This window comes from Corythoichthys intestinalis, chromosome 6 (assembly GCF_030265065.1).
Source record: "Corythoichthys intestinalis isolate RoL2023-P3 chromosome 6, ASM3026506v1, whole genome shotgun sequence".
Taxonomy (NCBI): domain Eukaryota; kingdom Metazoa; phylum Chordata; class Actinopteri; order Syngnathiformes; family Syngnathidae; genus Corythoichthys; species Corythoichthys intestinalis.
This window is the reverse complement of record NC_080400.1, coordinates 15,252,561-15,267,819: the sequence shown is the minus strand read 5'-3', so window position 1 is coordinate 15,267,819 and position 15,259 is coordinate 15,252,561. Positions and strand designations below refer to the sequence as shown.

The 15,259-nt window shown below is 42.1% G+C and overlaps 1 protein-coding gene across 1 annotated transcript; it reads left to right on the top strand.

Annotated features, from left to right (window-relative positions):
- The first annotated feature begins 334 nt into the window (after nucleotides 1-334).
- LOC130917712 (uncharacterized) lies at nucleotides 335-14,998 on the top strand. The gene is made up of 4 exons (XM_057839356.1): nucleotides 335-657; nucleotides 12,241-12,373; nucleotides 12,447-12,581; nucleotides 12,658-14,998. Exons 1-4 carry the CDS (start codon nucleotides 420-422, stop codon nucleotides 14,996-14,998), a joined length of 2,847 nt encoding a protein of 948 aa, XP_057695339.1. The 5' UTR covers nucleotides 335-419.
- Nucleotides 14,999-15,259: the final 261 nt, after the last annotated feature.

The window sequence follows — 15,259 nt, the reverse complement described above, 5'->3', positions numbered from 1 at the left end:
TAAATTTTTGATACATTTTGGATTTGAAATGGTGTTGAAAGGATGTTAAATGATGCCAAGGTGCCAAAGTTATGGTGACAAAAAAGGAGAAATAACAATCACTTTCAATTTACGTCTTCCTTCCACAGATCTCGACCCATTTCACTGTGTGCCCCAAATACTCGTTAGTAGTAGGGGCAGTGCATATGGAGGCGGGGGGAGGTTGGTAGGTTACTCACGGTCATCTGTCAGCGCATTCAATGTGTTACACCCACCCCCCTTCATGTTTACATCCAGCTCCACATTGAATCGATTCTATTACCAGCAAACCCCTCCTTGTGTAGTCAAGGTAATATTCATCACACCACCCGAGTGGGAGGGTGTCCAGAGCTCTAAAAAGGCCCCGGAGGAGCCGAGCGGTGATCCCCTTGCCCTCGGCCATGTGGTGGCTCGTCTTGGTGGTTCTGTCTTACCTGGACAGAGAGGCGGTCCGCGCTACGGTCAGGTCGCCGGTGGAGGAGCGTGGGTCAGAGCAAGATGTGCTGCCTTTTATGGCTAAGGAGGAGGCCAAGAAGAGGGGGTCCGAGGAAATGCTGAGGAGAGCTAAAAGAGGCTTCACGTACCCCGGGACCTTGTGGTGTGGACCTGGAAACATGGCAGACCATTATGACCAGTTAGGTGAGACTTCATTTTACTACTACATTATACACCAAAAATAAAATTGTGCCATGTTTGGCTAAATGAAGGTTGCAGAATCACATTTTTGTGTTCAGGATTTGGTTGAAGTTTACAATCAAACTAACCCTAAAACAAAGAATGAAATTTAAAGGTCCTGCATAGTCATTATTATGATTTCTTTCAAAATATATGAAATATGTTCGAAGGCAAAAGCCAAAAATGAGTAAAGACTGTGTACAATTTAGTACTGAGTTCCTATTTCATAGCAGTTAACTCTCTTTCACCATAATACTTCGGAGAATTTGATAGGCTGCTTAAATAGGGTCATAAACTTCACAATCAGTTGACGAGACAGCTCCTACAGACATTGCGCCACGACTTCCCGTAGGGGCATAGGCAGATCTACTATCCAGGCGAAGTAGGCGATGGCCTTAGGCCCCCAACCAGTAGGGGGCCCCCAACCAGTTGCCCTTGCCCCAACAAGCAAGGGCTTGAGCCACCGGAGTCAGCAGCACCCCCAAATATTCGTCATGTATAATTATGTCAGCATACCAAACAAACAAATAACAAAACAAAAAAGTAAGCCACGTGAATGCTGCATTTATATTTTCTCTCCCCCACACACACGCACTACAATGGACTGTTCAACGACAACGGACTGAGTATCAGTCGCTTAGCTTCATTTAGCGCCGTTTAGCTTCGCTTAGCTCCGTTTAGCATCGCTTAGCTCCGCTTAGCTGTTCGTTAGCTTCACTTAGCTTTCCAGCGTTTTTCATGCCACTAAGCTCGCTATTTTTACAGCTCACTTGCTACTTTGCGCGTCGGCTATCGTTTATTTCAAACACATGAGCGAACGTGCCCTCCATGAAACCCAAAGTGCAGTGAGGGAGAATGTTGAGATCAGGCCGCTAATGCCTCTTTTAGCTTTCCTCTTCTTCCCACTGAACATAAAATACACGACAGCACACCCTGTGGCGAAACAATGCACTACAGTTCTAATCAGTCATACAATAACACTCAACAGCTGGTTAACAGCATTTGCTATCGAAAAAAAATTAAATCTATTAGTCACACCACAAGCAATGACGAAGAATGTTTTTTACGGAGTGTAAAGCTTTTGGTTAGCGGCTTAGCGAATGTACCTCCTGTGAACATTTCAAAATAAAAGCACGTCATGTTCGTCATTTAAATAACGATTTCTGGAGTTAATTCCACATACCTCAGAATTAATTTGATAATATGTCCAGTAAATACTACAGAATAAAGATTCTACACTAAGAATAGCTTTCAAATGACACTCTTTATGACAAATATGATTGGCAACGAATAATTATTATAATTAAAGATACACGATAATATCGGTTACCGATAATTATCGGCCGATTATGGCAATTATGACGTCACACAGATAATACAGATTTTTTAAAAATAGACCGATAATCCAATAATTATATACTTGATTTAGCCTCCAAATGTGCGCATCCAAGCAGTTTTCTCCACTTCTCCACCGCCACCTGCTCAACCCCTCCCCTCTCTGAAGCCCCTGTGGGAGGAGGGATTGAGGAGTACGGCGTCATAGAAGAGGCGGTGTTACACATCAGTGTTGAGGCGCTCTCACTAGCGTGCGTTGCTTTTCCCGTGTGTGAAATGAAATAAACGACGCTCTCGCCATCTACAAAAGAGTTCCACGAGGCGTAAAGAAAGCGTCCTCATTGAACACCAATAATCCAGCAGCCATTTAAAACTGCATCACAATGATTTTTGGAACGAATACGAGGCTGCTGCTAGCGTGAATGCTAAAGCTATTGTAAACACAAACTATAAAGGAAGCTACGGGGCTTGTAATGATACAGAGATGCTGCGGTCCTCCCGGAGTCGGGTTGAAAGGAATGCAACCCAAAGCGGGTGGTAAACTCCCATCTATGGCTAAGCATCTAACGAGACCGATAGTCGACAAGTAGCTGTCTTCCGACCAGTATTGTTAATCTTACTGAAAAAAAGTAATTAATTATAGTTACAAATTACTTCTCCCAAAAAGTAATTGCGTTAGTAACTCAATTACCTGAATGTAAGAGTAATTAGTTACTTGGCAAAGTAATTGGTGATAATTACTTTTTTTTTTTTTCCCTCAAAAAAAAAAACAAAAAAACATTGGCCACACTATGTGAAGTTTTTTGTGAAGGTTTTTGGTACAATTGGCCCGAGCCCAATTCTTTACCCTAATTTACCCTTTACCCTGAATCAACTGTTAAAAGTTGTTAAAATTGATCCCATTATTGCATTAGTTTCCTTCTCTCTACTTTCGACATATGAAAGTTTTAAAACTGTTTCATCATTTAAAGATAGATTCAAGTAAAGATTTTGCCGATTTAGAAGTATTTTAGATAAAAAGTTACTTAGGTTCACTAGGAAGGTTCTCTACAACAGGGGTCCCCAACCTTTTTTGCACCACGGACCGGTGCTATTTGGGTCTTTTTTTCACGGACTGGTGTTCTCACAAATTTTGCAACCCATCAAAAATTGCAACGATGCGGTTCTGCGCATGTGCGTAACGTTAAACCTAGCCGCAAAATGCGCAAATGCAGCGATTCCAAAGTAAACACTACAAACTTTCTTGAAAGAAAGGAATATTAACTTACGTTTGATCATGGAAGGACTAGTAGAAAAGTTCTCCTCAGATTCATCCTGCCATGTAAGCTTCACACAACAGCTTTACACCGCGCTCACCATTAAGGACTTCGCGTTGTCGTTAAACATTAATTAAGAAGCCCGCTTCACAAAGATACGATGTTGGAAATTGTAGCAAGGTTTTCAACGCTCTTGTCGCGATGTCAGGATATTCCAGAATGACTTTAATCCAGAACCTCGGTAGAGTTGTTGTCTCAAATGTACGTTTAATAAGGTCGCCGTCATTTGCGATCTCTCTGTTTATTCACAAACGGGTCACGAGTCCACTCCTTCACAGTTCGTGGGTCTTCGAGGTTGTAGGCTCGTCTTTGCTCGTGTGGGGGCTAATTATTTCCGGGAACAAATGTGCTGCGTCGCGGCCTGGTAATACGCTATTATTGTGGACAAGCGCATATAGATATATTATATACACAAACAAGATGTACTGTTAGCAGTCCAATCAATGGACTTCTATGACAGCATTGTAATCTATCCCGTAGTATTATATCTAGAGTAGACAGATATATTGGTGTGTTAAGCAGGGGCACAGGGCCAATTCAGCCAGAATGCGGTCGTTATTAAATTATTTTTTTCTTTGCGGCCCGGTCGCAAATGCGCCACGGACCGGTATCGGTCCGTGGCCCGGCAGATGGAGACCCCTGCTCTACAACAGAGCCGTCCTAAAAAGTCTACTGCTTTAAGATGGCGGCTGTCTACTCACTCATTTAGTGCCATGTCTGTCATTTTGCATCTAGTTATATCTATGTACAGTACATGTCATATCTACCATATCTACCATGTCTACCATATCTACCATAACATGCGCGCGTAGTTTGTAGGCTATCGGCTACAACATGTATTATTGGAGCTACCTAGCATCGCGTTTGCTCGGCGTCACAACTTTCTTGCCTCCTCCCTACTCCTGCTCTGCTCTGTCGTCTCGGTGAGTCCGTCTCCCTCAGACTTTTCGACCAATATAGTAACGCATAGTAACGCATGCCTTTCTGTCTTCAGTAACGGTAACGGCGTTGCCAAGATGAGAAAAGTAATTAATTAGATTACCCACTACTGAAAAAAATAACGCCGTTAGTAACGCCGTTATATTGTAACGCCGTTATTAACAACACTGCTTCCGACGGAGCCCGCCGGTCCGGCAGGCCGCCGCCGCCTCGCCCTAGGTGGGCAGAGCAGAGCCATGCACCGAATACGGCGCAGCGAGCCGGCCGGGGCGGGCGGATATCCGCACGAACTTAGCTGCCGCCGCCACTCCGGTTCAAGACAGAGGCCTAGCGCCGGTGCTAGTTTGGCAGCCGGGCGGACTGAAGGCCGCAGGCGGGAGGAAATTCCCGAAATGACCCGATAGCCAAACCCCTGGATGAAAAAATAATGCAGTTTATACGACCACGATTCTTCGTGAAAGACATGCCGATCACATCAGTTTTACCAAGGACGATTTCACAAGTGATGTCAAGAAAGCATGTTTATCATGACGGCACAGTGGTTAGTTGATAATTTTAACATGTACCAAACCACACAAAGAAGTCAACCAGTCAGTAATGCATTCAGTACGCTTTAAATTTATGACGTCTTAATCTGATCATTCTTCTTAAATCTAATCAAATAATTTTCCCCATCTTGTTTGAGTGTTGAAGACTAGTTAACAGATGAATGCGCCAGATTATTCCACTTACTTGAACTAAATATTGCCATTTGTTCTTATTAAGCCCAAACATCTAAAAAAAAAAAAAAGTCATTTTTCACCTAAATCAAGAAAAAATTGCTTTCAAATAATGTTTTGAACCATACATATTCTTGAATAAAGAACATTTCTGACAAGTTTTTTTTAGGACTATGTATAATAATTTATTGCTTAAAATAAGGCTGTTAAGCTTATTTTTAGCTGGCTATTTTTCTTCAAGAAATCTGAGTGAAATATACTTGAAGTGCTGGCAGTTAATTTCACTTATTTCCAATAGATTTACACTGAAAACAAGGGAATTTAACTAGCTTTAAGGAGTTGTGTTTTTGCTGTGTAGTAATGTTATACGTTAGGAATGGCTTACTTTTAAAGTCATTTTTGTGCAACTTATGTATTTACTCTAAGTAATTGTTGCCAAACGTTTACCATTACACAATGTCAGACAATCTGTCTTCATTTAGATGTTGGAATTTACTATTTGTCACATTTGATGTTGGAAAAAAAGAGCAATAATATTTTTCTACAGTAATATTTTCTCTTGTGTATACTTTAAAATTTTACATAAATCTTTTAATAAAATTATCGGCTTGACATTACCGGTTATCGGTTGGAACGAGGAGGAAATTATCGGTTATCGGTATTGGCTGAAAAATGCATTATCGTGCATCACTAATTATAATTATTATACTACTATTAAATATAGAAGTATACTATAATACTAATGCTAGAATTTTTTTTCAAGAATTGAATAATGTTGGAAAAGCAAAGTCAGTGTTCTGAATCTGTTTACTTTCCATTCTTTTGCACTAGTAAATGCTATCAGCATTTAACCTCATTGTTTATTTGTGATTAATTATTGTTATTTACATGATTATTTGTACTTTAATAAAAATGTAAGTGTTCCAAAATGGTTTTGGGAATTATTACGCGTCAACAAAAATTTCATTGTTAAATTAGTTAAAAAAAATTTAAAAAAAAGGTTTCTAAACAGCAAAACCCTATCTGGAGGTGAGAGCACACGAGAAAATAATTACAGACGCCATGATACTTTAACGAGATATTATCGCGTACTTGTTTCGATCCAAAAACTCCATGTAGCATGTATGAGAGAGTGTCAAGACACAGCTGTGAATGGCCACAGCTGGATTTTTTTGGGTGATTTTATGGGTGAAACATGGTGATATAACAAGGGTCTTGATGCAGAAATTGCAGACATCAAGGAGTGGTCGAGATTTTCTTTTTCGTATATTTACCCTTTTAAGCGTTTTTTTCCCATTTTTCTTTGTTTGGATCAATAATTTATCATCTATCGGAGAAAAGGCGACAGTAACAAAAAAATACAATGAAGCGATAGTTACGAGGTAGATATCCGTGACTTTTTTACAGACGCCATTTTTTTCATTGTGACATAATTTGTTTAAAAGTTTAAAATATGTCAGTGAATAATTTTTTAAAGTCGTTTTTTTCTAAATGAATTATGAGACATCAATTAATGATTCTAAGCTAAAAACGACAGACATTTTGAATAATACATACAATACTTTCGTTTTATGGCTGGGTTGAAACAAAAGCGGTTGTGCGACGTCTGTAAATGGAGGTTTTCAGGGTAAAATGGACAAATTAAAAAGTTAGGGGGCTTAATGTGCCATTAATCTGCTATGGCAGCATATACCGTGATTTCCCGAATATAAGGCGCACCCGTGTATAACGCACACCCCAAATTTACTTGTAAAATCTAGGGGAAATTATTGTAACCGTGTATAACGCGAACCCTAATTTTAGCACCAATAATGATGCTGTATAACTTGCTCGTTTCATCATGATGAATAAATGTTTCTTCCATGGATTGATACGGTAAAATAAAAGTGAGGACTGAAGTCGGAAATCAGAAAGAGCGCATCGCTGTAGACGGTCACAAGATAACTATTGTTATTTGGGTTTGAGTTTCTCGAGGGACAGTTATAGTTGACGGACACAGGACGTCTATGTTGTGTTACGTTTGTTATGGTCTGAGTTGCCGAGTTGCAATAAACGTTGACTCAAATGAGTTCAAGAAACTAAATTCTGTGCTTTATGAAGAGTGAAAAAAGCAGAATTTTAACACAGACAAAATCATTCGACCAATTAGAGTGAAGTATTACCGAAACAAAATGCTGACGTCATGTACCATAATGGTTGGCAACGGATTGCCGCATACGTTTTCTTCAACACAACATGGCCGTGTCAAAAAAGAAAAAAATCGATCTCTCTCTCTCTCTCTCTATATATATATGTATATATATATATATATATATATATATATACAGTGGTACCTCTACATACGATCGCTTCGACACACGAACTTTTCGACATCCGACGTAAAATTTGACTCGCCATTTGTTTCTACATCCGACGACATGCTCGAAATACGACGACAATGGCAGCACCGCAGACGAATGCAAAGCGGATTTTCTTGTGTGACAAATCAACACTGGTTTCAGAAAAGGTTGGTACAGGTGGTGAAACAAGGAAAAAGTTGACGCTTACCTTCTAAATGAAGATGCAAATGACAGAAAAATATGAGCGTAGGGTGGGCATCCGTGAAATGGCTCAACAATACATCTCCACGGTCCTCCTCCGACCATCGTTCGCCAGTCTTTATAAGTTAAGCTGACAATTCTTATTGTGGTAACATCTCCAGAGAAATCGCCAACTTCGCCACGTTTTTATCATTTATTTCACAACTTATTCAAAACAAAAACACCTTCTGTCTGCCGCAATTGACGGTGTTCTCAAGAAAACATTCAAAGCTCGAGCTCACCGGTCTGTCTCTGGCACGTCAGCCCCGCGGTGCGTTCAGGGTCAGCAAAAAACGTCCGCCACATTAGAACCCGATTCGTTACATTAATACAGGAATTATTATTATTATTATTATTATTCCGATTTTGATTTATAATTTATTTGTTTTGCTATGTGTAATCGCCATTTGTAATAGTACCAGCAGTATTTTTTAAGGATTTAGTGAAGGTTTTTGGGCTGCGGAACGAATAATGGAATTATAATGTATTCCTATGGGAAAATCCTGCTCGACATACGACCATTTTGACTTACAAACAAGGTCCTGGAACGGATTAACTTCGTATGTAGAGGTACCACTGTATATATATATATGTATATATATATATATTTCTGTCTCCATCCCTGTACCCGTGTATAATGCGCACCATGATTTTACAAGTTGATTTTGGGGGGGGGGATGTGCGTTATATTCGGGAAATTACGGTAGAAATATTGTTCTATCATACACAACAGTTGTTTAGCTTAAAATACAGAAAGAGGAGTGCAAGAGCAGAAACGGCTTTTTCAGCCTTGTCTGTTTTCCACCACATATTACATGTGTTTTTAGTTTTAAACATATTTTATGGCTCTCACAGAATTACATTTCAAAATATGTGGTGTTCATGGCTCTCTCAGCCAAAAAGGTTCCCAACCCCTGATATAAAGACCAAGTGCTGTCAGTAGCTTTTTGGCAAAATTGTAACTTCCTCAATCAAAACTTGGCCATAAAGTGAAGACCAAAAGTTGCCCCAAAATAGATTTATCTTCTGATGTTTATCTGATGTTATTTGTGCTTTGTATAAGGACACACAGCAAGAAACGAGCAGGCAGCAAGTCATGACGCAGTTTACATTCACTTGTTATTTTTTATCGAAATGATATTTAAAGAGCATACGACAGGAGAAAAAAAGTCTTAAATGGCATTATTATGTGAATTAGAATCATATTTTGAGACGATTCGACTATATACAACAATTTAGCAAAGCGCAGATGATGAGAAATTAAGTCTTTTAATCTGCCGGTTAGCCACGCCTACCATTATAGGGCTTTAGCGTCCCCAACAGAAGGATGACGTCAGCGGTAGACTGGGCTCATCGGTTTTACTATTCAGCCCATTGAGGGGGAATTATTCAGAACGAGGAAAACGCGACGAAGAGAGCCGCAAAATGTCATTGTTTCAGTCTCTCTACTCCAATATTTTTACAGGATATTTTTTTTATCCAAGTATTTTTCCCCAATAGCTATACAGGGTGACCCAAAAAAAACACTCAGTTGACTGCTTGTTTAAAAGCCATTGAAACATATCTAAATAGGTTGTCATGCTTAAGTGATTCATTAAGGTCACTCAATGCAGCTGGTAATCTCTCGTCTCTACAATTCCTGTGCTTCTGCTGAAAATGAAGAAAACTTTAGCTGTACCTGAATTGCTGCGTGCTGGTCTGACACCTACTGAGATTGCAGCAAATCTGAGAATATCCAGATGTGCAGTCTACAAAGTTAAAAAGAAGCTGAAAGATACGGGAACAGCCTCACGAAAACCTGGGTCTGGAAGTGCCGATCTGTGCGGACCAAAAACTTGATTGACAAGGTGATATGTGGCCACCCCAAAGTCCAGATCTCAATCCCCTGGATTATAGCATATGGGCAACTGTGGAGGACAGTGCCTGTAAGAAGCCACAAACTTCTGTGTCAGCCTTGGAGAGGTCCATTGTAAGATCTTGGGAAAAGATGACAGCATCCTACATAAAGAAGACCTGTCATGCGTTCCGCAGGCGCATGGAGGCTGTTGTGACACTTAAGGGAGGACACATTGAAAAATAGAGTGTACTGTACATGTTCTTTACAACAATGTATAATTTGTGATTAAATTCTAATTCTAAGATGAATGAACATGGCATTTAAGTTGTATTATGGCAGTGTGAACTTTTTTTTGGGTCACCCTGTATAAATGGCTTGAGAAGGACCAGTCAGCCCGTCGAGAGGGAACTATTCACAACGAAGAAAACGCGACGAAGAGAGCTGCAAAATGTCATTGTTTCTGTCTCTTTACTTCAATATTTTTACTGGATATTCTTTTTATCCAAATATTTTCCCCAATTGCTAAGTAAATGGCATGGTCATGACAAATAACAGTCTTGTGCTAAATGGAATATGAAATAATAAAAATGCATTTATTCAGGACAACATGGCAAAATTACTCCATAATGGTCAAAACTGTCGACTTCACCTTTACTGTCGCACCTCCCGAACGATATTTTATGACACCTAAATCGGACATATGTCATTTCCCTTCCCCGGCTTCGGAGAATGGAAACAAACCAAAAGGCGTGACAGCTAGCCGACATGCTAACCCGAACCGAGTGATGTTTCAAAGTCTTCGAAGCGGAAAATCTCACATAAATAGCCTGGATTATTTGACATGACGACTGGGTTGTCGATTGTCTTTGCGGATCGGCAAACCGCCCAGCAGAGAGCAATTTACAGTTTGTTCCCCGGATGAGGGTGGCTGCAGTTGTTTTACAGCTAACGTGCTGCTAATATGCATGAGGAGAGCTTTTTACATGCCTATCAATGATCAAACGTAAGTAGTCCTTTATGTAACGGGTACACAGAAAGTGTATCCGTTGTAGCACGTGGAAACCTCCCCGCCGATTCCTTCATGTAAGGTCGCTAACGGCTGCGCCGTTGGCTCGAGCTTTATTGGCGCAGTGGTTACCGAGCTTGCCTGCCGACTAAATTTGTCGCGGCGCGCGGGTTCGCGTCCCAGCCTAGTCAGAGGTGAGAGCGGACCGCGGGGCGGCACAGAACAGACTCGGGTTTCAAATGGGGGCTCGTCCGGGATCGGCAGCGAAGGTTTCGGGGCGAGAGTGTAACGGGTACACAGAAAGTGTATCCGTTGTAGCACGTTGAAACCTCCCCGCCGATTCCTTCATGTAAGGTCGCTAACGGCTGCACCGTTGGCTCGAGCTTTATTGGCGCAGTGGTTACCGAGCTTGCCTGCCGACTAGATTTGTCGCGGCGCGCGGGTTCGCGTCCCAGCCTAGTCAGAGGTGAGAGCGGACCGCGGGGCGGCACAGAACAGACTCGGGTTTCATTTATTTAAAGAAATTTTGTAGTGTTTACTTTGTAATAGCTGTATTAATATTTGACATAATACAGGGTGACCCAAAAAAAACGGGCCCCGTGTAAACTTTATGTGATATCTCCTTCACCAAGGAGCGGTATGTGGAGGTCCTCAAAACCTTCAAGAATGAGTTCTAGACCATCTACCCGTCGCTCATGAGCAAGTTCTGGTTCCAGCAAGACGGAGCAAGTTCTCACACCTCAAACCTGTCCCGAGATTGGCTGAAAGAGAACTTCGGAGGCCGAGTGATCAGTCTCAAGACTGATTTTGAGTGGGCACCCCATAGCCCAGACCTAAGCCCCCCAGATTTTTTTCTTTGGGGCTATCTTAAGGACAGAGTCTACGCAGAGAAACCCAGAACCATCACGAAACTCAAGAAAGCCATCAGTGAGGAGATGAGAGCCATTACCAATTCAGTCTGTAAGAACGTCATAGACAACTTTGTGCTGCGCCTCAAGAAATGCATGGAGCTAAATGGAGGCCATCTAGAACATATGCTGTAGAACGGAGAAAAAAAGGCCAAAGACCCTTGTGTTTTGATGTGATGTTTTGAATATAATAAACTAGTTATGACCAAAGTTTCATTTCATTCGGACGAAACACTAAGAAACGGGGCCTAATTAGAGTTGGGGCCCATTTTTTTTGGGTCACCCTGTTCTAAACAAGATGTTTACTCACTTCCTCGTAAGTCCAATGGTTCCACAGTAGTCGGGCTTGTTTAGCCAATATCCACGGCGAATGGGAACCTTTTGAAACTTCAAAAAGGCGCATACGCCTCTCCCTCATACAGAATGATTTTTCTGCAGCTGTTTGGCTGGCATGATGCGAAAAATAAACGTAGCAATCCGCAAAATCAGCTGAATCCTTCGTCCTCATACACAACAGTACGCTGTATAGTGAAGAGGACGCCTTCTACCGTACACGTCACAGCGCCCTCCTCCTCAATGCAAGACCCAAGCCGGAAGTCACTCATTTCCATGGCGCGGGATTCAAAAAATTAAATAAATATAGCGATCGCTTCCACACACATCCAAGCAGTCCATATCATTCAGGAGCATAAAATACCACGTGCATTATGAAATAAACATGCTTTTTCGTGTCACATGCACTTTAAGGGTTAAAATTTCTGGGGGGGGGGGGGGGGGGGGCAAAGAAACCTATTCCAAATTATCCTGCTATAATATATTTCAGTAAACTTTTAAATTTAAAGAAGAATTTTATTTTTTTACCCCAATAACTTTTGACAACATACAGTAACTCCCAATACATAATTTAGGGAAGTTTAAGAAGACGGATAGCTGCTGCCGCACACATGACAACTGTCCTCACGTCATCCACGCCTTTTCCACCAAATACGGCTACACCAATTTCAAGTTTCACTCCATCTGTCACTGTGACTGTGACGAAGCGTGAGTAGAAAAATACAGCCTATGCAGCATGCAAAAACACACAAATAGATTGAGATTCATTTATATAACGCAGGTTGAAAAATTGCCTCCGCCAAGTCAATGACACATCCTCCAGGGTGGTTGGGCAGACATTCTTCAATGTGATTGGCTCGCCTTGCTTCGATCTTATCTACGAGGAGCACTGTGCAGAGCGCCACTGGTATGGCGTGTAAGTATCTTTTCCTCTATACTTTCAGCTAATGTTGCTCCTAAACCAAAAGATATTTTCTATCCAACGATCCCAGATGCAAACGATACGAGAAGCTGCCCATCGCTGTGGTGAAGGAGGCTGTCCCGTACGACTACGGTGGCATCGATGTCATTGATGTGGTGACAAGGGCACCTCCCAAGGAGAAGGGTGACAGCGAGACGGAAGGCATGACGGATGCCACCTTGCCCTACCCAGAGGAACCCTTCCTCGGTAACATGGTCACCGCCGCCGAGGACTTCATCAAGGTGCTCGCAACAGTCTCCTCCACTTCAACCGCTGACACTGACAAAGAGTCGCAAAGCTCGGAGAAGAAAAAGAAAAAGGAGAAAGACAGAGCCAAGAAAAAGAAGAAAAAGGGTAAAGGCAGGAAAAGAAAGGAGAAAGTTATAGATCAAACAGCCACACAAAGACTGAGTGAGGGTAAGTCAGAGCCTTCCAATGCGGTGATGAAGGATGAACCATTGATGGAGACTGCAAAGTATCCTCAGACGACAGCAGAAATCAGTCCTCTTGCTGCATCTCCGTCCAAAAACAGGCAACCAAAGAAGGGCAGTAAAAAGGAAAACATACCCCTGACCAACCTGCAGGAGGTACCTCAGTTACCAGTCCACCCAACTAGCAACCTCCCTGCCATCCCAAAGTCACAACCTGAACAGAAATTCCCTAGTAAGGAGATCCCTCAACCTGCAGTTTATTCCTTGGACATCTTAAGTCTATCATCTACCATGACAGCAGGAGAAACCACACCTCCTGCTAGGTCTCTATCAAAAACCAGGCAACCAGGAAAGGCAAGGAGAAAGGAGGATGTACCCATGACTTCTCTTGAGGAGATTCCTCAACTTACGGTCGAGTCTTACAACCTAAGTGTGCCTTCCAGACCAACAATTCTGATACCAAAACAGCTGCCTGGTGAAGAGATCCTACAACCAGAGGTTGAACTGATTCAAAACCTCAGTGTCACATATCCAGTTATAGCAGAAGAAACAACTCCTCATTTTGGGTATGTCTCAAAAATTAAAAAACCAAAGAAGGGCAGGAAAATGGAAAGGGTACTAGTAACTTCCTCTGAGGAGATCCCTCAACCTAAGTTCAACTTAATTGAGAACCTAAGTGTCACTTTGACCCCCATCAACCTCAACAAACAGATTCTTCAACCTATGGTAGATTTCACCAACAGCCAACGTTTCACATCTCCTCTGACACCAAATCAAGAAAGTTCTCAAGATGGGTCTCCAGCAAAAATCCGGCAATTAAGAAAGGGCAGAAGGAAGGAGAAAGCACCAGTGACTCAACCTGCATTGGACACAACTGAAAACCTCCATCCCATAGTGATGTCGCAACCCAAACGTCAGGGCCCTGGTGAGGTGAATGCTCATCGTCGGAGGGAATCCACCAACATCCAAAGTATGCCTTCCATTCCCACCACCCAAATGTCACACGAGCAACAACTTGGTGACGGTGTCCCCCAAACTCCAGTCACTTCCATCAATACGATAATCCTGGCACAACAATCCGAACAGCAGCTCCCGGGTGTAGATGAGACCCCATCACCTGCAGTCGACTTAACCGAAATTCATGTCATTCATTCCATTCCGATGACACAACAATGGTCTGAGCAAATTCCTAAATCTTTGAGATACATCACCGCCACATCCACCCCAGCCATGGGTTTCCCTCAACCTGTGGTCAAATCCACTTGTAACCAGAGTGTCACTTTCATCTTGGCGTCACAATCTGGGCAACACCCTGGTGAGAAGATGTTTCAATCCACAACTTCCCCTTCCACAATCCTAGTGTCACAGATCATACAACAAAGCCCTGGTGAAGGGCAATCTGTACCCATCCTTACAGGTATCCCGAACGGCAAGAGAAAACATTCACAAGATAAAGGAGCCAATGAGGGCAGGAAAAAAAAGACGAAACCGCGTCCCAATTTAGGGACTCAGAGCATAGCGCTGGACCCAACCATTGAGCTCTCTCAAATTCCTGTCACAATCACAGCAGGGTTTCCGACAGTTACTGTTGTGCAGAGACGGAGGTCCAGTGAAGGCAGACAAAGAACTGGAAAGATAACGACAGCAGTCAATGGACTAAGTGTTGCGAGAAGAAACAAGCCCAAGAAGTCAGGGAATAAATCTATGCTAGCCAGTAAACATTCTAATACAGAATTCCCAGGTTTGACATCGACACTCGTACCTGCCAAAGAAAGAGTTGAACAGTTGAGACCTAGGGTATCTGTTCTCCCAAAAGCTAATGCCATTGAGCGGTCGCTGGAGAGACTCCGAGAGCAGTTTGCCTGGAAGAAGAGAAGAAAAGCAGCTCGGTCCACTCGTACACTTGCTGTTCAGCTGATGGGGGACTTTAAATCTGACTGAATCATCTTTTGAAGCTTAGATACACTGTATGAAATCAGAGATGGAAAATGAATCAAACATGATTGTAATACAAGGATCTTGTAAGGTACATGTCCTTAATAAACCAAAAGGTAATTGATGTTTCTGTTCAGGTTTTCGTTTTTGGGGGTAATTATGGGAATTGATTAGGGTTGTTCCGATCATGTTTTTTTGCTCCCGATCCAATCGTTTTAGTTTGAGTATCTGCTGATCCCGATATTTTCCGATCCGATTGCTTTTTTT